General features: G+C 47.6%; 1 protein-coding gene across 1 annotated transcript in view; it reads left to right on the plus strand.

Annotated features, from left to right (window-relative positions):
• Positions 1–3,127: 3,127 nt before the first annotated feature.
• LOC144143833 (uncharacterized) overlaps positions 3,128–25,395 on the plus strand; it is a 58,413-nt gene continuing 36,145 nt past the window's right edge. The window contains exon 1 of the mRNA XM_077675478.1: positions 3,128–3,463. Within this exon, the coding sequence (XP_077531604.1) occupies positions 3,215–3,463 (249 nt within the window). The 5' untranslated portion in view covers positions 3,128–3,214. The remainder of the gene's footprint in view (positions 3,464–25,395) is intronic.

The raw sequence follows: 25,395 nt of genomic DNA on the forward strand, positions 1-25,395 counted from the left end.
TCTTGGATTTGGCACGTAGAGTCGGTAGAATGGCTTCGCTAAATGAACTGAAAAACAAAGATGTCCTGCTTAATAAAATTAATTAAATAATCCTACACAAAATGAGGTCTTTTGAAATGTTACAAGTCATAATTGGTTATTTTTATAAAAAGAAAGAAACCAGTTGGCAAATGTGACGTCACGTAACGTCTTGAAATTTTGAACGGTTGGCGGGAGTCTCCGGGTTTTCTTCAGCCTGCATCCAGTAAAAAATACTGGGGTTCTTAGCTTTGGGAGAGAGCCTTGGCCAGCTCCACCCACGAGGATCAGCGTCAGCTTGTCGAGAGGGCTGTGGATGCGGCCCGAGCTAGTGCCTCCTGTATAAAAATTGAAAGTTATAAAGGAGGCACTGCCCGAGCTCAAGGCGTCCTGGACTTTTCTTTCCTCCATGACTAGGGAAGCCAGCCCGAAGTCTCCATTTTAATTTTTTTTTCTCAATAAATAAAGTTTATTCTCTCTCTCTCTCTCTCTCTCTCTCTCTCTCTCTCTCTCTCTCTCTCTCTCTCTCTCTCTCTCTCTCTCTCTCTCTCTCTCTCTCTCTCTCTCTCTCTCTCTCTTTCTCTCTCTCTCTCTCTCTCTCTCTCTCTCTCGATTTACAGTCTCGAACTCACCGTGGGGATTCCGCGGGTAGTCCGAGGATTCCCCGAAGTCATAGGGATACATCGGAAAATCGAATGCCGGACTGCTTCTCGGGGAGTCCGCGGGGAGTCCGCGGTGAGTCTGAGACTGTAAATCGAAGAGCCCCACCGTTAGCTGCCAATGTTACTAGCAACGTTGGTTAGCTGAGTAAGCAGGAAGTTAGCAAGTCGTTCTTCGTCTTGTGAACGACCCTACCCGTTGCTTACCCCTTGCAGTGGACTAGCAAAACTAATCTGCACGGCTGTGTCGGCTGTTGCGCTAAGTGACCCCGTCGGCGTGATTTGTGTCCGCGCAGTCAGCTAGCCGTTGTCTGAAACTTCCGTTGCGATGCTGCGGGATCAAGCGAATGTTCAGCCGTTCAGCTGTCAACATGGCCAGCTTCCGTGGCTCTCAGGAACTGCAATTGCTGCAACTCCTACCTGTAATCCTTTTTGCGCGCAGTGTGCTGCTCTCAGATGTTCTGAAAAGTTGCTTAGTTCCCACGCATGAAACAGCAGCGGTGAAGCTTCCAGTCTCATTGGGTAACGATATGAATGAGTATACGGAGTACGCCCATGACAAATTCAAGCAAATTAAACGGCATCAGTCAGCTTAATTAAGAACAATTATAAATGAACAGAAACGAAACAGATGTGAAAACAAAAGTGCGAGTTGTTACATGCATGGTTACATTACACTGCGAGTAAATATGCGTGTATGCACGCGTGCATGCATATGTGAAAACAAAACTTCGAGTTCTTGTATGTTACACTGCGAGCGTGGAAGGATGATTTTCAGTTTCAGAACTTTCCGTGAGAGGGGCTTTGTGCAACATATATATCCTTCTCACCAACGCAGCAGCTAGTGCGACTGCTGCTTGTCTAGAAGTTTTCTGACGCGATGCTTTCGGTTCGTCGGTCGCATATACGTAGCCCCTCGAAGCATGCCTGAAACACGGCGTTGAGCTCATGACATCAATGCCAGTGAAAATCCCGACGAAGCTATCATCGGCGAGATCAATTGGTGGAACTCATATATATGTAGAAAGTTTATTAAACCGCTGCTGACAAACCACGCATTTCAATTGATATGACCGACAAGAATGCATGCATATCTTGCCAAACTTGCCGGTGCGGATTCCCGCTTTCTTTTTTTGAAGCTGAGATCCTCTTTTCGGTGCCGGCCTCATAGTTCTTTTCCTGTTAGTAATTTCCGGCCGAAAGTGAAGACTGCAGCACATCGAGTAACTGGACGTTGAGACCATTAATATGTGATGAGAGCTAGAGGTCGGCGAGTGACCGATTGATCGAATGCACTAATCGCGATGTAACTTCTTGCCATTTATTCGCTCGAGCGCTTTAAACCAGAAATCAAGCTTCCAGATTACATCACGCTGTCACCTTACATAATACAGCACGGTCGTATAATGTCATAATTAGAACCACACGTATGAAGTGGCAACGATGAGTCTCCGTACGTGTTTGCTTCTTTGAGAAACAGCGACAAGCACGCGTTCCAGCCACCATATGCCAGAGGATTAAGGTCCTAGGGACCTCACAGAGGATCTGTTTAGTGCGCCATCTGGACAACCACACACATAGGTGATATATTGCCTCAAAATTCAAGAATGCATGTGATTTTGTCTCTTCCGTGGGGAAAACCCCATAGCAAAAAAAAAAAAAAAAAAAGACTTCGAACTCAAAATGTAGTTTTTGGCACCAACCAATCAATTAATTGAATAATGCCTGTCGACTAATCGGATTAATTTATCAAATCTACGCCAGCCCATGCTAGGTCCGATGCTAGCTCATGCTAGGGCTATGCTAGGGCCGATTAGCCTAGCCACTCCCAGCGCATATCGAAATTTTACACGAATCGTCAGATCAGATGTTCGTCGATATGCTGATATAAATGCGCCAAATGCCTCGCGCTCTGCGTTCGCATTTATTTATCGCGATCGGATAGGCCGCGAGGATGCTTCTCGCTGCCGACGGCGTGTTTTGACTTGCAGCGTGCGACAACACCGCGCCCTCAAGCTTGAATTTGGCGCCGCGGCGGCCTAGAAGCAGACGACACGGCGCATGCACAGAGAGCAGTGGGGGTGAGAAGTATATTGGGGCTGATTGGGGTGAGATCAAGTGCGAACAACCATAGAGTTTCTCAATATTACCTAGTGAGAAACTCAATGCGAACAACCATAGAAACCCATGGAGGAAAGAACCTTTTCTTACCAACTCTATGGGTAAAATAGTCTATTGCCGCTAGAAATCATTAGAGAGCATAGCGTGCTCCGTCCGCTAACGCTACGGCGGCGGGTACGCCGCTATGCTAAAACTCTCTATTAAAATATTCTAAAAAAAATAAAAGGCAGTTTGCGTAGTTATTCTACAAATCACGTCTTATTAACTTAAATGCGATACCAAAGACCGGCGACATCATCAACATCATGGCTAAAAACTTTGGTCAGTTTTGTTTGTGGTAAGTGACCGCGCGTGTTCCGAGTGCGTTCCTGTTCCTGTCACCGCAGGCACTGCAGTATAAAAGAACTTGCAGCGCAATGGAAGCCGAGTCGGACTTTGACTACAGTACACTGACAATGTCAGGGGCGGCTGCCCCGGTTATGGCCGAGCCGTTGCCCTGCTGGTGCAGGGGGAAGCCGAGCGTTCCGCTCGAGGATAACCCCCTTGTGCAGTGGGTGAAGCAGCAGCGCCTGCTGGACCCGGGACGCAATGCTAACGATGTGCCATATAGCCAAGCTTCCCGTGGAATGGGACGCGGTCGACCAGTGCGAGTGGACGAGCTGTTGGTGAGTGCAAGCCTCATTCGCAGACGCGGGCACCGCCGAACGTGTTAGTGAATGCAAGGCGCAAGTATGTCGTTTTCGCACCGTGGACTCCACCAAAGTATCACGTGCGCTGTTCCGCGTGTTTGGCACAGTTGCTGTAACAGGTCTGTTTTCGAGCCGCAAGCCGGGATTTTCGCGCAGAATAGCTGTTGCCGGTCGGTTCAACTGCGAAGCTGGCCAGTTTTTGCCGGGTTCTGGCAAAATGCCTGGCAGATAATTTGAGTGTGTAACTACCAACAAAGTGCCGTCTAGACCGGCTGCCGCAAACTGACGATGGTGTTAATACAATGGTAATACGTCTCCGTTTGTTGATAGGGGGTCCCTACTAGGGGAAATCTGCAGTGACCCGTAAAGGGACGAGAGGTGGGCAGCGGCTAGTTCCTTGAGGTCCTTGTCCCGCTTCCCTGTTGAGGTGTCTGTCATGCGGTGCTGCATCTGCTTTTCTGTCGAAGGAGCGGACATAGCGCCAGAACTTCTGCACCGCAGGTTTGTCGTTCTCTCGCATCTCTCATGAGCCACATGTTGGCATCCGCAAGCTTTCTCTGAACCAGGATTTGCATATCTTGCTTCAGCTGTAGGTAGCGCTTCCATGTGGCTGCAGTTGCACCTATGTCCCTGGCTTTCACAGCCTACCGATGGTCCCTGTTTGTCTGTTGGCACACCCTTCATGCATCTGCCACCTCCCTTGTCCCACCAGGGCCCGTTTGCCCGAACACGATAAGTGTGGGAATAAGTTCTCAACTACGACTTTCGCGATGTCTAGGCAATAAGTCGTTGGCCCGAAACTGATACAAACGCTCGGTTAAGGTAGCGTTTCCGTCGGGTTTTTTGGCAACCGGCTTATTTGCCGTGGCAAACTTCAACTTATTGGCGTCTTATTCGTAAGCGGGAACTTAATCGAGAACTTGTGCGTACGGGCTGGAGTTCCTTTGTGTGTGTGTGGATTTTCGATTCTGTACCATATGTCGCTGCATAACTGAGCTCAGGACGGTGACGTAGCCATTAAATGTTTAGGCCTCTAGGCATTCGTTGGACTCCTCGAACTCTTTTATTACAGTCTTGATAGCTCTGGGTGGCAGGTATCATGAGCTGGGCATCTGCGTTTTGTGCTTGCTAGCGAGGCGGTGGGAGTGGCTAAAGTTTAAGTGCAGCTGATTGTGGTTGCTCCAAAAGCTGAAGGCTCCATCTTCATCAATGTAGATGTATTGAAGCAGAGAACTGAGGTGTGGTAACACCAAACCATAATCATTATAAGTCTTGCCGCCCCTAGCACACCATGTAACCTGCCCCTCGCATCTTCGGTCCAGGTTGGCAATATTGAGGTTTAAATTATCTGCAAGCTGCACCAGGAGGGCTCCTTTTGCTCTGTGTAGCTGTCCAGCTCCAAGATGTGCCCGTTCAAATCGCCAATGATAACCTTCCTGTCTCTTACCAAGCACTGGGCAGCTTTGCGCAAACATGCCACTAAATCCTCTTCCTCTCTGATGTGGAACTACCTACAGAGAGGTCTACCATGCGCAAGGCAGTAGGCACTCCTAGGATGTCGCCAATATTTCATAGTTCATTTCATAGTTCTTTTGGTCCCCGCTCTCGAATCTCCACTGTAGTTCCTGGCACCAAAGCAGCCTCACCGCACAGTCTTTTCGGCTGCTACCTGACCCAAGCTCCGGTCGAGATCGATTAGCGGTTCCTCCAAGTCCCGAAGGTAGGTCTCAACCACCGCATACAAAGTGAGGCGTTCATCTCGCAGCATTCGGTACAGTGCCTCCCATTTGGGAGCACTGCGAGATCCATTCAACCTGCACCTCCTTGCCCCTTGCGCCGATGCCGCATGTGTGGCCGTTGTCTGGTCTTTGGGTGTCTTAGCGAGGCACATGTTTGCTGGGGAGAGAAAAGCTCGCCAACTCCTCGACGGAGCTGTAAGCCTACGTGTGCGCTTGTGCAGTGCTCACTGCTATGTTGGCGGCAGTCGGCTTGGGCGATTGGGAAAAGTGGGTGGCCTGCATGAGGTGGGGGCGCACCTGCTCCTCCACAGCACTTCTGAGCACTGAGTGCGGGTCCCAGAGAGGCGCTGGACCTTGCCGCCATGTTGGTAGCATTTGTGGCCGGTGTAGCATATGCAGCAGCCGGCTGGCAAAATCCCCCCCCACAGACAGTGCTTTGCTCGCTGTGTGTTTCTTTGTTGTTAATTGTCGGTGCGTGCCTTGCTATAAATTCATTTGTAGAACTGTTATACATGATTACGCGTCGATGGGTTTTAAGAACTTTTTAGAATCGTAGCACCTCATCACTTGGTACGAGCACGTCATAACGGCAGCACTGCAGTGGAACCTCGTTTTAAAAGTAGTATCGGGCAGTAAATTAGTTCGTTGTATTCGATATTTGTTTTAACAGTAGGGGTAAAAATCAGTTCAAGCAAATCGGCAGTCTGGCTTGCGCGAAAACAAAGCATTATTCCAGGGTTCGAACCCACGACATACGATCTAATTCTTACCTGCCTCCGTGTGGCATTTCAAACTTAATGGACAGATACATGAGAGCGGGGCATTAACAAACTTCTTTTGACAAAACAGGCATGCGTTGTTATTTATTTGAAAAAATGCGTGATGCAAAAAATGGCTGTGTTACTTTTGTATTTTAATTTTGATTTTTTTTATTCTAGCTTTCGAGTTTTGAGTCTCGCGCGAAGCAAACATTTCTTCGTTACGGCTGTTATCGCACACGGCTGCCGCGGTTCCGGCCAGCTTCGTAAAATTGGCCCAGCTCGCACTAGTGGTACAAGGCTGGAGGAACAGCCTTGAGGAACAGGTTGGAGGAACAGCAGAGCTGGCGTTCTTTCACCCTCCGTCGGAGACCCGGCTGTTGCACGTCGCACGGGGAATGTTTTCCATGGCTGGCAACTAGTCCCGGATCGTTTTGTCCTCAGGCTTCCCATTTTCCCCAAAGTGGATCGTGAGCACGTGCTGGAACCCGAGGCAACCGCGGCTTCGCTAACCCTGCGTTTATAACGCGTACTCGGCGGCTGTGCTCCCCACTTAAGGCGCGAACGAACGTGACTGGTGGGGTGAAAGTGAAAACCCCGAGGAGCGAGAAAATGGCGAGCGCTCGTGAGCGCGCCGCTCGATGCATATGTCGATGACTACAACTAGCACAGCGCAAAGCGACGGCGTCGCATGTCAAACAACAATTTCAAACTTCTACAATTGCGTAGGGTGATGTGTACTTAGTGCTCACGTAGAAAGAAATCCTGTAGCCTCGCTACGTTTCAAGCTTGCGCAACTTATTGCAAGCTTCCCCAGATTTTTTTCTTGCTACGCTGTATGCTGGAACTAAACGCTTAAAAAGCTCTGCTTTTAAAAGAATAAATGCCACTCAGGGGTGTACCTGCACATTTAGTTTTTCCTTACGATGCTTATGATGAATAGCAAACTTCCGCAATAAAAAAAATGAAGCGCGACCAACCAAAGTTTGTATTTCGTTGGCCATAGATGTCCCACTGTATTCCGTTTGCGCAAGGATGGTGTCCCGAATTTTACAAGTTATATTTTTCATGTCTGCGAAGGAAAAACTGCCGAGTTTGCTTGCGCGTTTGAAGCGCGAGGCTCTGAAAACCGAATGTCGGGGTGTGTACGTGCAATTTTCCACGTTTCAAACGGCGTGTTATTTCGACGTTGACCGCGCAAATATGGAATACACACAGATACTCGCGAAATGAGCTCAGGACGTGGTCTCTAGGGCAGCATACTCCACGTACCCATCAAGAAACCATTTCTTTCACTGATGTTACTCAATTTACACGTAAATGACTTCAGGTCTGGGAAGAACCTAGAGTACCATGTACTTTTGTTTTGCGTGCGCAATAAATGCCTCGCAGGAATGCCAATCCCATTGATGGTCAGCAGAAAGCGGCTAGCTCCAACAGTATGTGTCTTTCCTGGGGGACCGCCGTCAGCACTACAGTGAACCAACATGTGGTCTGCGAAAAATTATACCGTTGAGGCATCCGCGTACCATTTGTCTCTGTTTCAAAATTACCTTTTGGATCGTTCTCAAGTCAGTGCTGAGTAGTTGTATCAGTCTAAGGAGTGGTGCCCCCGCAAGGATATATTTTGTCACCTCTTCTTTTTACTTGTTTGTTAATGATCTTGCTATTGTTGCTAAAACTACGATAAGGTATCAATACGCTGATGACACCACACTGGTGTCGGCCAACTCGGATTATTCACTAGCTCTTCAGGATAGTGCTAAAAATGTAGCCTATTGGTTTGAGGTGAACCCAATAACAATTATTCCTGTACAAAGTTGGCTAATTTGTTTTCACAATGCACAGATAACAGTGCCAAATGACTTGTTTAGTTGGACACTTGTTTATTCCTTATCCACCATTACGAGCCCCTTTGGCAGCTATATCAGAACATTTTTATTTCATAGCCAAGCAAACTGCATACGTGAGGCATTCTCCGAGTAAATGCGTTGGTAAAATTACTCAAGCAGTAGTGTTACTCACCTGAAAACAATGCACCGTTTATGCGCAAAATTGCCCCCGTACGGGGCACCTTGAGTAATCTTGGTGACGGTATTGGCAACACCGCGGACCCCGAGCCCCCATACTCATGCTGTATCCTACCGTGGCTAGGAGTTTTAAGGTGAAGGGTAGAAACCACAAACGGTGGCCGTCGGAGCCATGGTCAAGCTCCGGCAGATGGGCTTCCTGTCTGTTTACCAGGCAGGGAGCTCCGGGACCTCTCTCGGCATCAGGGTAAACCGAGCGAAGAAAGTACCCCCGTTCCCTGCTTTTTTTCCATGCTGCATGGTTCTTTCAAAATTTTCTAAACCCACTGATCGGCCCCCCAAAAGGGGCCGCACCGAAGCGAATTTTCCCCCATTGCCTGCCCTATCGTTCCAAATACCTGACAACTTTCCCCGGTTCTTGATCATCACATCCGAAGACAGTACAAAGCCAGTGACGTCTACATCCGTTTTCTTAATAGCTAAGTGCATTGAACATGTTGTAGGAAAACACTACAAAGCCAAGAAACTGACCTCTGGAGAAATTCTTGTAGAAGTAAACAACCCGGCTCAATCAAAAAAGCTCCTTGAACAAACCCTCATTGGCGACCTGAAAATCAAAGTCGCTCCCCACCGAACGCTAAATACATCTTAAGGTGTCATATCCGAATCTGATCTCTACAATGAAACTGACTCTGACATCCTCGAGGGCCTGCGCGACCAGGGCGTCATTGCAGCAAGGAGGATCACTATGCGTCGAGAAAATCAGGAAATCAAAACCAAACATGTTGTCCTCACTTTTGACCGTAGTACCTTACCTGAATTTGTGAATGCAGGCTTTCTTCGTTGTACCGTCCGACCGTATGTCCCCAACCCGCGTCGGTGCTTTAAGTGCCAACGTTATGGGCACAGTACTAACAACTGCCGTGGGCGTTTCACGTGGGCAAAGTGCTCAGAGCACGACCACCCCAAAGAAAATTGCAACAGCACTTTGATCAAATGTCCGAACTGCGGTGGCCCGCACACAGCGTACTCAAGGACTTGTGAAACATTCAAACTTGAGAAGAAAATAATCAATCTTAAAGTCAATGAGAACATCTCTTACCTAGAAGCGCGTAAAAGGCTCAGCGCCTTTTGCTTCTGCGAAGTATGCCGACGTGGCTCGCCGGGGGGCGGAGTGGCGTCTAGTCACTGCGGCCACCCAGTACTGTGAAGCAGACTTGGTGCCGCCCCAGCCCCCCGAGGTGCTGCATAAGGCAGCCCAACCAGCTGACACAACACCTGTGGCACCCGCAAGTGTTGCGTTGGCCACGAATGCCAGGAGTGACGGCTCTGCCGTCGGTCCCCTTCCTCCGGCTACCAGACCTCAGGTGGCCATGGATGTAGATGTGGCAGGTCCTTCGACCACCTCTGCGTCCAACACGCAACAAACTCTGGTGGGAGGGATTCCTTCCTCCACTTCGAACATATTCCGTGTCGGAGGCCGCAAGGACTCCATCTCGTCGCTGTCCCAGCACTCAGACGAGGACATGGAAATGGCACCGTCTCAGCCAGCGCCAAAGGCGGTGAAAGAACAGCGCTCCATGGCGGGGCGGGGAAAAAAGCCAGCAGCCCCCCGTGTCACTGGCCCAAATCATACCTAAGTGTGGTAGGTGATACATCCATCCCTAGTCTTCACCAGCCAAAATCTTTAAACATTTATGGTAGCACAAATAGTTATGCAGTGGAACTGTAGGGGATTAATAAAAAATCTAGATGATATATATGAAATCCTACACAAAACTCAAGCTACCGTCCTGTGTCTACAAGAGACTCACTTGAACCCTAAGCATACCAACTTCCTAAACCAATACTCAGTATTTAGAAGAGACAGAGACAGCTGCTCGCACTGCTCGGGTGGTGTGGCAATCGTTGTGCGAAAAGCCTTGTCAATCTATTCATTTGCACACCGGCCTAGAAGCGGTTGCTGTTCAGGCAATTATCTTCAACAAGTTAACAACAATTTGCTCACTGTACATTTCCCCTGAATATCGTCTGTCCAGTTACGAATTTGAGTCCCTTATAGATCAACTGCCAGAACCGTTTTTACTAGTTGGTGACCTTAATGCGCACAGCCCACTATGGGGATCGGAACGCACAGATTCCCGGGGCCGCTTGATAGAAAACTTTCTCTTGTCATCCGGAGCTTGTCTCTTTAACAAAAAGCAGCCGACATACTACAATACAGCACACCACACATATTCACACATTGATCTGGCTATAGGCTCCCCCGTTCTTTTTTCCGTCCATCGAATGGGAAGTGGATACAAATTCCTATGGCAGCGACCACTTCCCAGTCACCCTCAGATATTTAGAAAAATGCCCCTACAGTTACACTTCACATGCAAAGTTTAAAGAAGCTGGTGCCGACTGGGCAACGTTTAAAGAGATGTTTAAACTTACTTGCACATCAATAACACACTTGGGTATTGATGAAGCGTGCTCCTTCATCACAGCACATATACTTGATGCTGCTAGCGTTTCTATTCCCCAGACCTCTGGTACCACACCTAATCTTCAGAGGCCCTGGTGGAATGAAGATTGCAAGAAGGCCAGAAATGCTCAGAATAAGGCCTGGGGGGTCCTCCGCAGGTATCCTACTACAGAAAACCTAATTTCCTTCAAGCGCGCAAAAGCCATGGGACGGCGAATCCGACGTCAGGCAAAAACAGATAGTTGGAGGTCTTTTCTATCATCAATAAATTCCTATATAGATACGCGCAAAGTTTGGAACAGGATACGGAAACTGCAGGGGCAGAAAACATATGTCACACCTCTTGTCAGCACCACTGGCGATACACTTGAAGACCAAGCAAACACCCTGGGACAACACTTTGAGCATATTTCCAGCTCCTCCCACTACACCGAGACATTCCGGCGATACAAAGAATCTGTTGAAAGAAAGCCTATTCGTGACAACAAGAAATCTAATGACGGGTATAACTCTAATTTTTCGCTGCAGGAACTTATGGTAGCCCTCAACACATGCCGCGCTTCGGCGCCAGGAGTTGATAAAATAACATACACAATGATTCAGCACCTGCACATAGATACCCTCAATACTCTTCTCTTCTTGTACAACAAGATATGGTGTGCTGGGTACTTTCCTCATGCTTGGAAAGAGGCAATTGTGTTAGCTATATTGAAAGAGGGAAAATATGCCTCTTCTGTGACAAGCTATCGCCCTATTGCTTTGACCAGCTGCTTGAGCAAGCTCTTTGAAAAGATGATCAATAGACGGCTTATCTATTTCTTGGAATATCATGGTGTCCTTGATAGCTGCCAGGCAGGCTTTCGCTTGGGCAGGTCAACAACTGACAATCTTATAGCTGTTGAATCTTATGTTAAAGATGCTTTTGCTCATAAACAACACTGTATATCTGTATTTTTTGACATTGAAAAGGCCTATGACACCGCTTGGCGGTATGGCATCCTGCATGACCTTAAATTTGTCGGCATTTGTGGAAACATGTTAAACACACTGGAAAGCTACTTATCAGATAGAACATTCCGGGTACGAGTTGGTGCAGCATTATCCAGGACGTATACACAAGAAAATGGCGTTCCCCAGGGTGGAGTACTTAGCTGCACACTTTTCATTGTAAAAATGAATACGTTAGGGAGAGCACTGCCACCCACCATTTTTTATTCAATCTATGTAGACGATGTTCACATCAGCTTCAGGTCATGCAACTCCTCTATCTGTGAACGGCAGATCCAAGTTGCTGTGAACAGACTAGCCAAGTGGGCAGACAAAAATGGTTTTATCCTAAATCCGCAGAAAAGCACTTGTGTTCTCTTTTCCAGGAAGCCTGGGATCCATCTGCAACCAACCATACAACTTAAGGGAGTTGACATACCCGTAAAAAGAGAACACAGGTTTCTTGGAGTAGTTTTAGGTAATAAGCTTACATTCATCCCACATATTAAACAACTTAAAATGAAATGCATGAAGACTATGAACATCTTAAAAGTCCTTTCCCGCCAGTCATACGGTGCAGATACAACATGCCTTTTACGTGTTTTTAACAGTCTTGTCAGGTCCCGTATAGACTACGGAAGTGTAGTGTATGGGTCTGCCTCAAAAACAGCTCTAAAAATGCTGGACGCAGTGCTGCACTTGGGGCTCCGCCTGGCTTCCGGGGCTTTCCGGACGAGTCCTATTGAAAGCCTCTATGCAGAAACGGATCAGTGGTGCTTAGAGCACCAGCGTACATACATGGCACTTTTGTACTGCGTAAGGGCGACATCCTTAAATAGTCATCCGCTAAATGCTATTCTTGAAAACAAAGCGTCCGAAAGGCTGTTTTTGAGCCGTCCGTCGCTTCCTCTGCGTTTCTCTATCCGAGTGAAGGTGGAGGCAGAGGAACTTGGGGTTATTTTATCTGAATCTTGCAAAACTGACTTCGTTGAGTTCATGCTGCCTTGGCAACTGCGCCCTGTCACCTGTGACATGTCGTTCAAGGAAATTTACAAAAAACATTCACCCACAGAACTCATCCTACAACACTTCCTGCACTTGCAAAACAAATTCCCATACACTGCTTTTTACACAGATGCCTCCAAAACTGCCACTGCTGTGGCATGTGCTGCACACGGTCCCAATTTTGCCAGCACAAGGACACTAAACAGAAACACAAGTATATTTACGGCTGAGGCACATGCTATATTAATTACGCTAGAACACATAATACAAACAAAGATACAACAATCCATTATATACACAGACTCATTGAGTGTTGTGACAGCACTGCATTATGGAAAACCGAGTAGGAACATTGTGCTGAACAGGTTAGTTAGAGATACTGGCAGCCTACGCTTTAAAACAGGTCATAGTCGTGTGTTGGGTGCCTGGACACAGTGGCATTCCTGGTAATGAACTCGCAGACCAGAGCGCCGCTGTGGCAGCACTTCGCTGTAGCGTCGACGTTCAGCAGCTTCCCTATCTTGACTGGAAACCATTCATTCGAAAGGCAATCCGATAACGCTGGCAGCAACACTGGGACACTCAGACAGATAATAAACTCCACACTATAAAACCCCAATTAGGCAGCTACTACACAGAAAAACACAACAGAACAACGGAAGTATACATGTGCAGATTACGAATAGGCCATACATACGCTACTCACTCGCACCTTCTGCAGGGCAAACCACCGCCACAATGCGACAGGTGCGGACATCGCCTATCCGTCAGCCATGTCTTAGTTGAGTGTGGGTACTTCCACAAGGCAAGGAAAAAGCACTTCCGGGAACTCTACACTCGCATGATTCCTCTTCATCCCTCGATGTTTTTAGCTGATCAACCCTTAATTCCAAGTAAACGCCTTTTTGCTTACCTGGGAGACATTGGCTTTTTAAACCGCATATCATACCACGTGTAACCTCGGGGGCCCCTCAGAGTGGGAGGAAGCTATGAGTGTCTATTTATTTTTTACATTCTCACCCTGCCATTCCCATTTCCCCAATTTTATTGTTGTTTTAAATGAGGGGCTGTATACACCCCCACACTAACCTCTTTTAATATCGTCACATTTACAGCACCATTTTACTAAAACATCATTCAAAATGATCAACCACTGCGTTGGCGCTCTTTGGCCATCGTTGCCCTTGCGCCATAAAATAAACAGATACGAGGCGCAGGATTGCATTAAGAGGGGCGGCCACAAATCCAAAAGCTTAACGGCATTCCTTCATAATACACGTAGCATTTTTATGTACTAGTGAGGTGTTTTGTAAATACATTGTAAAATTTAATTTGTGACCTGGCTTAAACTTACGTTTACACTGAGCAGGCACCTCGTCTCGAAATCTGTCCGATTAACTGAGTACTGACGAGCCCTGCAACATGCAAACAATAACTCCACAATTTTTCGGGAGTACTATGATGGCTTTTGTTTTTACTGCACTGGGTATTATCCAACTACCTCTTTTCAATCTACTTCAAGGGCTTTACACTGAAGCAAAGCTAACTCGCTTGCGCCGTTCAACACGGAACAGTAGCAGACGACTTCAGGAGGAGCGATCTCAACACGACCGCAGCGGCGCCGCTGCGCGGGCGGCAGGATGGGGCCGCTCCGCCTCCGTGGCGAGTGCGCGCTCTTTCCCAACTGAGTTAATCTAAAAACGTTGGTATTCACGCCGCTCAGTTCCAGTTGGACCGGCGCTGTCTTGGGCATCTGTTCTGCTGGCTCCTGCTGGTGTTCGTGCGGGGAGCATTGGCCTAAGAAATGGTTTCGTTGCCTGAGCAGTCGTGGCGGCAACAAAGTTGGCACCCTCCGTACTGTACAGTAGGCTGTCCTTTTCCATCATTCCTGCCCCCCAACCCTTGCTGAGGCCGAGAAACCTGTGCCACATACAATTACACCATTTCTTCATCCTTGCATTGGCCAGAAGGATGGCAGCTTGTGTTTCTCCACCCCTGGTCGTTATGTCGGGGATCGAGCACACGAGATCATACTGGTGATCCTACCAGTACACTTCTGGACAGTGCGCAATCTCATCCGGTACTCGACAAGACGTCTGCCAGAGCCACATGGAGACTGTACCTCCGGCGAATAGCTTTGCGCTCAAGTGTCCACATGCTTCATGGCTGTTGCCCTTGTGGCTTTCTTTCCATACAGCAGACCTACTGCCCCTGGTTTATCGATGGCCTTCTGAACATCTGCTCCAAACTTGCCGACGCTAGCTTTTTCTACCATGACCATTTCTCTGGCAGCATTCCATGAAGGTTATATCCTGTTGCCTCCTTTCTGGTCTGGCTCCCAGTCCTGCCTGGTAGGCTGACTGCCAGTTGCTCCACCTGGCTTGTCCGGTGATTGCCCAGTCGCTTGCGCTGACCATTGGCAACAGGTGCATCTTCACTTTGCGTTGCTGCAACTCGGGCACTCCCCTTTTCTTTCAGAGTCGGTAGCACTTTGTTCCTCTGCACAAGGTCTTCCCAGCAACTTGCGTTGGGGCATTGAAGGCCTTATGGAGGTACCTTTTCATCACGGTCTTCCTTCCTGGCTGTGTGGCCCTTCCAAGCCGTGCATGGTTTTCGTCTTCCTGGTTATATCATAGCTTGCTGTGCCGTGCACAACCACACGTTCTTTCTGAAGTGTGTTCACTGGGTGTTGTTCTATTTAACCTGTCTGTGTACATTTGGCAGAGACTGTGCTGAATTGCCCAGTGCCACGTCATCGCCGCTATTCTGTGCTGCGTCGCTCTCTGCGAGGGCAATCCCCCTATCAATTCTGGTGCCTGCAAAATCCCCAGTTCATGTCTGCACCTGATTTCCTCATGAGCCGTCTCACTCCCCGCTGCACTGGAGTTCGCATTGAGGCCAAGCTGTGCCGTCACCTGTAATAATTGCTCTTGCAGGTGCATTATCAATCCTCGAAGCGTAGTGGCCTCCACTTCCACCGCTTCCATTTTTGCCATGGATGCAGTGTCGGGCACGCAGAGCGTGCACACGAAATCGCTCACTGCTCGGGCCTCCGAGAGCGTCTTGTAGCCAATCTCATCCAGGCAGTCCCATCTGTTGCACTTGTTACACTTGACCTGTGGTACGTCAGCACCCTCTTGGTGCATTGTACCTCTTGCCATTTTATCGTAGCTGTTGGCGCAGAGGCAGGGGAGTCGGCCCGCAGGGAAGCGGGTTTGGCGGAGGGTGAGGGGGGAACCGCGGGAAAAACTTTTCCCCTACGCTTGCCCTCTTCTGCAGGGGCTTGCGGCCGCACAGCTAGGCCTACTGCGCCTGCGCCTGTGCCGTGGCCCCACAAACTGGTCAAAAAACTTGCCGTGAGTTGACTGGTTGTGCATGGGAGATGTACCGTGCTGTCTGTCGGCCAGCCCGGACACAATTCTTAACTCTCACCATTAACCATCTACAGAGAAAATAGATACATAGTGTGCACACATTGTAGCGCGCGAGCGATGGGCAAGTGCCGTGCTGCCCAAGCAGTTCTACCCAAGCGCCATCTCTTGGGCTGCGAGGGCAACTCGCGTGCTAATAAAGCAGAGTAATATGACGCAGCAATGCTACAAACTGATATTTATTGAAAGCCAGTGATGATATATACACTCAGCCTATATCCCTCACACATGCATGACAACGTACTTCCACCCTTCTACTACGCAGTTGCCTGTACAAGCATGCAGGCCCTTCATGGTCTAGGCACTCCAGTGACTGTTTGGGGTAATTCAATTGAACAAAACGAATGCTAAGTTCCAATAATTACTTCTGCTGGCTGGCCATGCCGCCTTCTTTGCAGTACACAATACATTGCACATCATGTTCGCATGCTTATATGCAATTCATGTGCAATCTCTGGCCATTATTCATGGCTGTTCTGAGCCCGTCGCATCGTTTTCTGATGAATTTGCAACCAACTGATCCCTGTCAGCAACAATGCAGCCAATTCTGCCTTCACATGAGTGTTGACTCTTTTGGTGCACGACGGGGCCACCAAAAATTCCCCCGCAACGGTGCGCCCCGGTTTATCACGGACAGATGGTGTGCGCCGATGTGGTTTATCGAGGATGCTATAAGTTTCACACTTGCAAGGAAGAAAAAAAAAGTGTCAATACGAGGCATGCGTTCCTTTTAGTGCAAACCTAGACCATGGTGGCCGGAAGGGAGAGGCAAGAGAAACGCAGGGGCGGCACATAGCGGCGGCTGAAGCAGTAGTTCATGCTAGCAACAGGTGGTGCGCAGGTTGCAAGTTGGATGCCTTGTCTCGGTCAGCAGCGCTACAAACAGTGGAAGAATCCTGGTCGTATGATTTATGTTAGCGTGTTCTGAGGCGTGTTCCGGGATATCTGCCATCTGTGCTCTTGAGCGGATCAACGTTTAATTGTCATCAGGAAATAAGCGATGACGGATGAGCCTACGAAGCGCCAAATGCATTGTTTTGCACCCAGGTGTGTGAGCAGGTATGTTTCTTTCAAGAACAAAGGCAAAAATGCATCAGTTTTCGCTGTTCCAGATGACGAAGAAAGGTCCAGGGCTTGGGAGCTGGCCATTCCACGGGCGGATAAACCTCTCGACAAAGTGTCAGTGCTGTGTGAGCTGCACTTTGAGCCACACTTCGTCGTGCGGAATTCAACCCATGTCGGGAATGGCGAGGTACCAGGGATTTTTCCAAGCACTCCTCATTACCTATCAAAGAAGCTGCCACAGAAGCGTTGGTCAAGAACTTCCAGAGGAAAGCTACTGGGAAAAAAAGAGAGGTAGACAACGGTGCGCAGTGTGACAGTGCTTTGGTGGAACACGATGACATCAGCGACGCAACATTGTGCTGCTGAGCACAAGGTCGCAAGTTCGATTCTCAGCCGCGGCGGCCGCTTTTTTGATGGAGGCGAAAAGCAAAAACGCTCGTGTGTACGAGATTTCGGCGTACGTTAAAGATCCCCAGGTGGTCAAAACTACTCCAGAGCCCTCCACTACGGCGCGCCTCATCGCCTGCGTTGCGTCGGCGCGTTAAACCCTACAATCAATCAATCAGCGACGCAACAGCGGATAACAAAGTAGCCTACGACACATGCTCCTTGGATAGACTGGACTATCTACACGGCAGGAAGCTGCCCAGCAGGCATTGGTCTAGGAGTCTTGTCGCGGAAGCCCCCAGGTCTGTGGTATGCAGCATTTGCGTGCAGGCTGGTGACAGTGTGTGCTTTAAGAAACTGGTGCTGTGTTCAGCAGAGAACACTCATTATCACTCCTCTGTGTTTGTGCAAGGTGTGTGCTTGAAGAAAGAGAACTTATCAGATGCTGAGTCTTATGAAAAGCTGCTCCATTTAGTAGAGCACGTGAATGCATGCTGTGGTTTCGAGAAAAGTCTGCCCGAGTCAAGTTCTGATCTTTGTCCTCCAGCAAAGCATAGAGTGCATGGGAATTGTGTGCAGAGCAAAAGCTGCTCAAGCGCATTGCTAGATGAAAGCATGTATTCGGTGCAGATACACGAGGAAACTGCTTTTGAATCAAGCATCATATAAAAGAAGGAAAGTGAGGGAGGAAGGTGATGAAATATAACCAGCAGTTATGGCGTGAAAAGGCAAATATGGGTAACCTGAAGTGAATTCTCACAAAAATGAAAGAAAATACTGTCATTTCATTGCTAAAAGTCAAAAGGAAGGCTCTCTGGACTGCCCCAAAAGCAGCGAGAGCAAGTACGCGCATGCTTCAAAGCTTCTGGCAGTAAGAGCACTCGCAGCATGATACAGTCAAGAATGGATACTTGAGTGTATTTTGATGCAGCTGAAAAGCCTGAAGCTTTACGAGCATATTTAGAAACAAAATAATGGTGCTTCCGAGCAAGGGCTGTTTGATCAAATACATGAAAAACTAAGAGCAGCTTTGGATTGAAGAAAAATGTTTACTGCTCTCTCTCTCGGACAAAATCAAAACTATGGATGAATTTGAGAGGCATGGGGGCATCCTTACAGACGAGATGAAGCTTTCGGAGAACCTAAAGGTTGCCAACAGTGGGTTCATTGAGGGCTTTGTTGATTTGGGTGCCTACACCTCTTCAGGCAAACGATGGAGAAATGTGAACATGGTTTGGTTGTCTTATTCCAGCCATTTTCTGGACAGTTTCAGCAGATCCTGGGGGACTTTGATTCCCACAGCAATGTGAAAGAAGGCATCCTTTCGAAGATCGTACTGGACGCAACATTAGCTGCAGAAGAAGCTGGCATGTTTGTTGATTTTGTTGCAACAGACGGTGCTTCCTGGAACCAGAGTATGTAGCGGCAGTTTGGCATCAAAGGAAGCCCGAAAAAAAAAAAAAAAAAAGTCTGCGAAGTTGAACATCCTGCAGATGAGTAGAAGCCTGCCTTTACTGTCCAACTTTCGTCATCTAGTGAAAAGTGTCAGGAACAGCGTTGTGAAGGCAGTCCTCGAGATACCAGAGGGAAGACTCGGAACGGGTGTATTAAAAGAAGCTTGGAAATGTGATAGCAGTAAAGTTGACCAGTACACAGTGCTATATATAACAAGGGCTGTCATAGAACCCAATGGGTTTGGAAAAAATGAAGGTGAACTATGCCTTCATTTTTTTTAAGTGATGAGGTGCTCAGAGGGCTGTCTGCATACAAAGACGTTGAAAATGTGTGTAGCACCGGCTCCACTAAAGCAACAGTCCCCTTTGTATGCAGAATGTCCAAGCTCATTTCTGCAATGACAGCAAGGTACAGCTGTGATGCTTTGCGTCTGAAATAACAAGCTGTAAGGGAAGTGGAAAGTTTTCTTTCCTTTTAAAGCACTCTGGAAGCCGAAGGAAAGCTGGGCTTCATCAGTAAAGCAGCTGCGAAGGGGCTGCGTGCCACATAACAAGCACAATATTCATTCTTGACTACGTCGCAAAAAGGTTGGGCTATAAATATTTGCGTACTTCACGTATGTGTCAAGACCCACTGGAAAATATTTTCAGGATCCTAAGGCAAATGTTCAAAAGCACCGTTCATCCAACTCCAACACAATTCCTACTTTCAGCAAACTACCTGTCCTTTTGCAGCTTAGTGAAAGCACCAGGTAGCAGAAACGTGCCGCCGACTGCCTTTTGGATAAAAAGGAGAGCCCAAAAGAAGCACAGTCAAAGCTTGATCAGCTGCTGGACGGCTGCTCAACGAGGTACACAGCTACTGGGATCGTGCGATATGCTTCGAGACCACAGTTAATCGCTACAGCCAGAAGTGACTCCTGAATAACTTGTCACTGGCTATGTCAGCACTGCTCCTACCCGCTGAATGTGAGGCACCTAAAGAAGCCTGCCTCACAAAGGAAATCAACAAGGGTGGACTGCTTTACCTACAGGCCTACAGGCCTTGTTTGCAAAGATAGAAGACTCGTTTACGCATTGTTTTAGCCACAACAGGCTTAATGCAAATAGTTACCTTGACTTGATCTTGTAGCTTTGTCAGCTGCACCCATCACAGACAAGATGTCGCAAACAGTCTGATGAAGTTTTACGCGTTTATGTGACCGCACTTCCTTGTGAAAGCTCAGGATTGGGCAGTGCTGAAAAAGAGGCAGAAGATGCACTTCAAGACGCATTGTGTTACTTGAGCTTTTCATGTTATCTTTACCAGTATTGCTTGTGTGCAAATTCCGCACGTTTCACTGCAGGGTGGCAGAACTGAAATAAACATTGTTTTCAGCCTGAATGCCACATTTGATTTTTTTTTTTTTTAATCGGAAATTTTGGATGACATAACTTGATGACCATTGCGGTCAACTTGATTAAGATCCGCCACTCTCCTAGGAACAAGTTGGCCGTAGTAAGCGCGCGCCAAAATACAGCTAACTGTAAAGGAACACTCCCTTATGCTTTCTTTGGTTTCTCTGGCTGTTAGTTTCGATCATGAGCGTGGTCTCATGTTCGATAGAATGGCATTTCTGAGTTAATCTGGCACGTCTGATTAAAGATGGTGAATCCGCCATGCTGGGTCAGCGGCTTTGGCACTCGGCCACTGATGCCAAGCTCACTGGTTCGATTCTGTCCATGGCGGCTGTAATTCGGTGCGGACGAAATAAAAAAATGCCTGTGTGCTGTGCCATGTCGGCTCGCTGGTGGTCTAAATTTATGCAGAGCCTTTCACTACGGCGTCCCTCAAAGACCGTGGGAGCGTTTTTTTTTTTTTTTTTTTAATGAGCGAGATCAAGAAACCGAAACTAAGTGGGATAAAACTGCACTGAAAAAAAAAAACTCTGCAAGTTTCCCCTAAAAAAGGGGTAGCTAGAAAATAGTTGAGATAATGCCCTGAAAACTTGTACACAGATCGTAGTTTGCATCGAAAATGAGCCAAATCCATTTGGCCAATGTGAGTTTGCTTTTGGCTTGACTGTTGACTGTTTCGGAGGTGTTTCCGGAATTCTTTTTTTTTTTTTTTCTTTCCTGAGCTGGCTTATTATGAATTCAGGCAGCAATTGGGAGATCGGCGAAATATCTGTCTCCAGATGTCAATGACGAAGTGAACAGAAATGAAACTCTGAGATGTCAAACAATGATTGCATTTCGTCTTACCTTTCCCTACGAAATAACTCTGGTTATATTTATTTCTCACTCCCATATTTACCTTTTTAGTAGTCGACTAAATAGCCGCCGCTTACAAGAACTGGCAAATCCGCCCCCCTCCCTCTGAGGGCACGAACCACTTCATTAAGGTGAAGGAGATGTGAGCAGCCTTCTTATGAAGCGTTTTGGAAATGCATGGCAAGGCATTCAAGAGGCTTGCCTAATCCGGGGGTGCCTTCAGGCAATTTGAAGAAAATTATCGTAGGGAAAAATTCGAAAAGATCTGCTAATGGTGCCAAGAGGACTCACCCGCTCTCCTGGTATAAGTCTACGGTTCTTGAAGCCCTTTTGCATATTTTCAATGCCTTTTCCACCTAAGCTCAATCGGACCACGATCTGATCTGATTGTGGGGTTTAACGCGCCGACGCAACGCAGGCGATGAGGCGCGCCGTAGTGGAGGGCTCCGGATTAATTTTGACCACCTGGGGATCTTTATCGTGCGCCGAAATCTAGTACACACAGGCGTTTTTGCTTTTCGCCTCCATCAGAAAAGCAGCCGCCGCGGCCGGGAATCGAACCCGCGACCTCGTGCTCAGCAGCGCAACGCCTTAGCCACTGAGCCACCGCGGCGGGTTCAATCGGACCATGCTTGAAATTCAATTTAAATAAAGTTTTCGTAAGAATGCTGCATCAACTTGAGTGTTTCATTTCAATATGAGCCAAATCCAAACTTACCTCCCCAATATTGTTCAAATTTATGGCATAATTTTTAATTACTTGTGGCCATATAACTTCCCGTAGCTGACATGTAAAATATATCGTATAATAGCTTTGACGGCGTTGCATTTAGGTCCTGTAGCAAACTTTCACTTGTTTTTCAAATTTGAGTTAGGTGGATCTCGCTCATTTGAAAAAAAAAAAAAAAAAGGAAAACGCCTCGTGTATCGCTACAGGACGTTGAGACCCTCCGTTTACAAAGATGGGGGAGTAGATATCTTTTTTTACCCATCATGAGAGAGAGAGAGAGAGAGAGAGAGAGAGAGAGAGAGAGAGAGAGAGAGAGAGAGAGAGAGAGAGAGAGAGAGAGAGAGAGAGAGAGAGCATTTTAATGAGCTCAAAAGTGAGAGGGGAACTGTAGTTTAGGAATCCATGCATTGCCCTAGCCGTCTTGACCCGTGCCACCAGGAGGGTCTGGTCTTCCAGTTGACAGCTGGTCAACAGTGTCTCCCACAGCTTAGGAAAGGAACAAGTGGGGAGGGGTAGTAGGGCTGGGTTGTGAGCGCATTCCAGAATTATATGCTGGCGGGTGCCTAGCTGTGGACAAAATTTGCATAGAGCGGTGTACTGTGTGGGAAACAATAAATTTATTCAAAGCTGGTGTACATGCGTTTCTGCTTGTAATTGTCGGAGTGTTATTTCCCGAGTTTTGCTGAGGGATGGGTGAGGGCATGGGAATTTTTTTTCTGGTGAACTGGTAAAATTGAGTAATGTCCTTATAGGTGAGAAGTTGAGCCGTTAGCCGCTCGTTTGAGATGGCAGGCCACTATAAACAGCAAATGATTCTGGCAAACACTCTGCACAGATACAATATATTCAGGGCTAAGTGGGCCAATCACATCTGCTATTTGCAACCTTACTGATGATATCAAGTGAAAGCGACGCAGATAAAATATTTGAGCTTTCACTATAAGAACACTGTTTGCCATCTGTGACCACGGCAGTGCGCGCCGGTGAAGCGATCTAAGTGACGATGTCATCGCCACCGCTGCTGGCATGACTGCCTGCTTTGCTCCACAGAAGCCGATGCTCTCGCCTCCTCTTCTAGCCAGCCACCATACCTAGACGCCACGATTGCTACTGTCTGTAGTGGTGCCATTGAAGGCCGTCTGGCGGCACCTGTCATGAGCAGTTGTGGGTCGCTCCAGCCGGCTTCCTGTTGTCGCTGTAGTTATGTTCTGCGTTCACGGCTGGAAATTCCCATTTTACATGCATTGGCGATTACCATTTATGTGGGGCAATTACACGGCTCACAAAGAACTTCTGATTTATGACAGTGCAAAGATTTCTGATGCGCCTGCAGTATGGCACAGTCTGTTGTACATGTTGTGCAGACCAGTGTCGCCAAGTGAGCATGTGATGTGGCACTCGTGATTCGTCAGCACTAAAGCTGTCTTTCACATGGCCATGGTACAGCAGTACTGTTATATAATGATAGTATTATGCGGTGTAATAGCAGTTTAAAGGAAAAGTTGGACAGTTTGGCACGCTAGAAAGTGCTCATTCCCCAAAACGACACACCTTCTAACAAATGAACAGGTGCAGTGGCGAGATTCAATAAACTGGGCTCTCAACTGGTTCGTTGCCCCCCATATTTTCTTGATTTGGCTGTCTGGTTTCTTGTTGCAAACTTGAAAATATGGCTTGGCGGGATAAAATTTTTCAATCGTGAAGAGGCCAACACTAATCAATGTGCATTTAACTGCACGTGATAATTCATACTTCTGTAACGAGACTTAAAAAGAGCAAGCTCATTGTAGCTCTTGATTTGGAGAAATGAATCGTTTGCAAAAAATGTGCGACGTATTTTTGCAATCATTACAAGCAAAACTTGTACCCTCATCACCTGCCATCATGTTCTATGTTCTTGCTGATTTATATTAATCCTGAATTTTTGCAGATAACATTCCCTTCGTACAAGTTTGAAAGAACTTCATAACAAGTGTTTCATTGGAACTTGGTTAACACTTTGTGAATGTCTTTTATTCACTAATGACCAAAGCTTTTTTTTTTTTTTTTTCACCCTCTGGTTGTTAGATAATTTGAACACTGCGATTTCTGCATGAAAGAACTTGTCTAGTAGGTAGTCGCACCATTTTGAAAACTACAGCTTGTTGGATAAGACCCTACGGCCGGCTTATCTACCCTTAAGTCATATCTTTTCTCAATTCGGATTTCTGGGCCACCACAAGTGGGGCAAAGCTGTGTCCTTCAAGCAGTGCCGGTCAGTGCCGCCCGGTTATGACTTTTATGCAGCGGCCATAAAAGTAGGCCGCTTTGTTTTCACTCATTCATAAAGGGCCTTGTCAGTGGGTTGTGCCCTTGCTCTCACCAGCCAGCCATATTCTTGGTGTTACTGCCTGCCAGGCTGTTCGAGACTTTTATTCTCTTATCGTCTTAAAGGGACCCTGCAACACTCTTTGAGCAGTGCAAGTAAACCTGCGCGACGTTTAGATTACACTGCCGGGAATACCTGAGCCAAATATTACACGTGCACGTGAAGCGGTGAGTGCGCAAATCGATGTGAAAGGCGCGGAAAAACCAACCGCTCTCTCTTCAGTTGTCCTCATTATGCATGGCCTAAGGGACGTCACATAGGCCATGGCTGCCCGATCGGCTGTCACCGGTCAACTTCGCTGCTAGATTCTCCCATTTCCGTCGTCGTCATCGCTGCGTACGAACCTCTTCTATGCCTGAACCTGTAGGCACAGTTTTGCCGTTTCTTTTGTGTTTTGAGTGCGCTCGGAGCTTGAGTGATGAGCTCAATACTTCCCTTTCAACGCGACCACTCGACTACAAACGTTTATTGCTTCAAAAACGCCCCACCAGCCCGAGCGCGCACTTGCGAGCAGGCACCCATGCCTGCTTTTTTGTGGCACCAGACCGGAAATAGGCCCCTCCGCGTTGCGGAGAAAAGGAGAAAACTACCCGGCATGTGATATATCGCAGGCCGCCGAAGAGAACGCCGCGAGCCGCCCCCCTCTCCGGGAGAGAGCGCGCAGCTTTCGTCGCGTTGCCCGCGGTTGAGTTGAGAGGAAAAGATTATGCGCGATTTCTCATCGCGCGTAGTTTCGTTAATTGTGAACGGATTTTCATAATTCTTGCGGGAGGAGATTTCTGGGACAATAGACTTTATCCCAAAATACATTACTAGTAGTCGATGGCAAGTGTTGCAGGGTCCCTTTAAGGCATCGCGCAACAGCTTGCTTGCATGTACACCCACACTGGTGCACTGCTCAAAAAGTATCTAAATGACTGCTGTGTTATTTTGTTGTGCAGCACAATAACGCAGGCCTATGATGAGAGCACATACGGCACAACCATTTGTAGCTTCCGGTTTCTCCATGACATCATACCATCTGCTCTTGTACCAAACCCCAATTCCGTTCATGCAAATTGTGTGCTTATCCTCCTAGCAACTGTTTCATCAGGAGCAATGTTTAGCAGTCACTTCCAACTCTTGTACAGAAAACATTCTGCTTTTGTCGCATGGTGGATAGCTTCCTTGCATGTTCAAGAGCTGCACAGCTTGAAAGCACCTGGAAGTAGCAAAGATTCTTTTTCTAACT

This window comes from Haemaphysalis longicornis, unplaced genomic scaffold (assembly GCF_048455015.1).
Source record: "Haemaphysalis longicornis isolate Haplotype H1 unplaced genomic scaffold, Haemaphysalis longicornis Haplotype H1 scaffold_1, whole genome shotgun sequence".
In the NCBI taxonomy this organism is placed as follows: Eukaryota; Metazoa; Arthropoda; class Arachnida; order Ixodida; family Ixodidae; genus Haemaphysalis; species Haemaphysalis longicornis.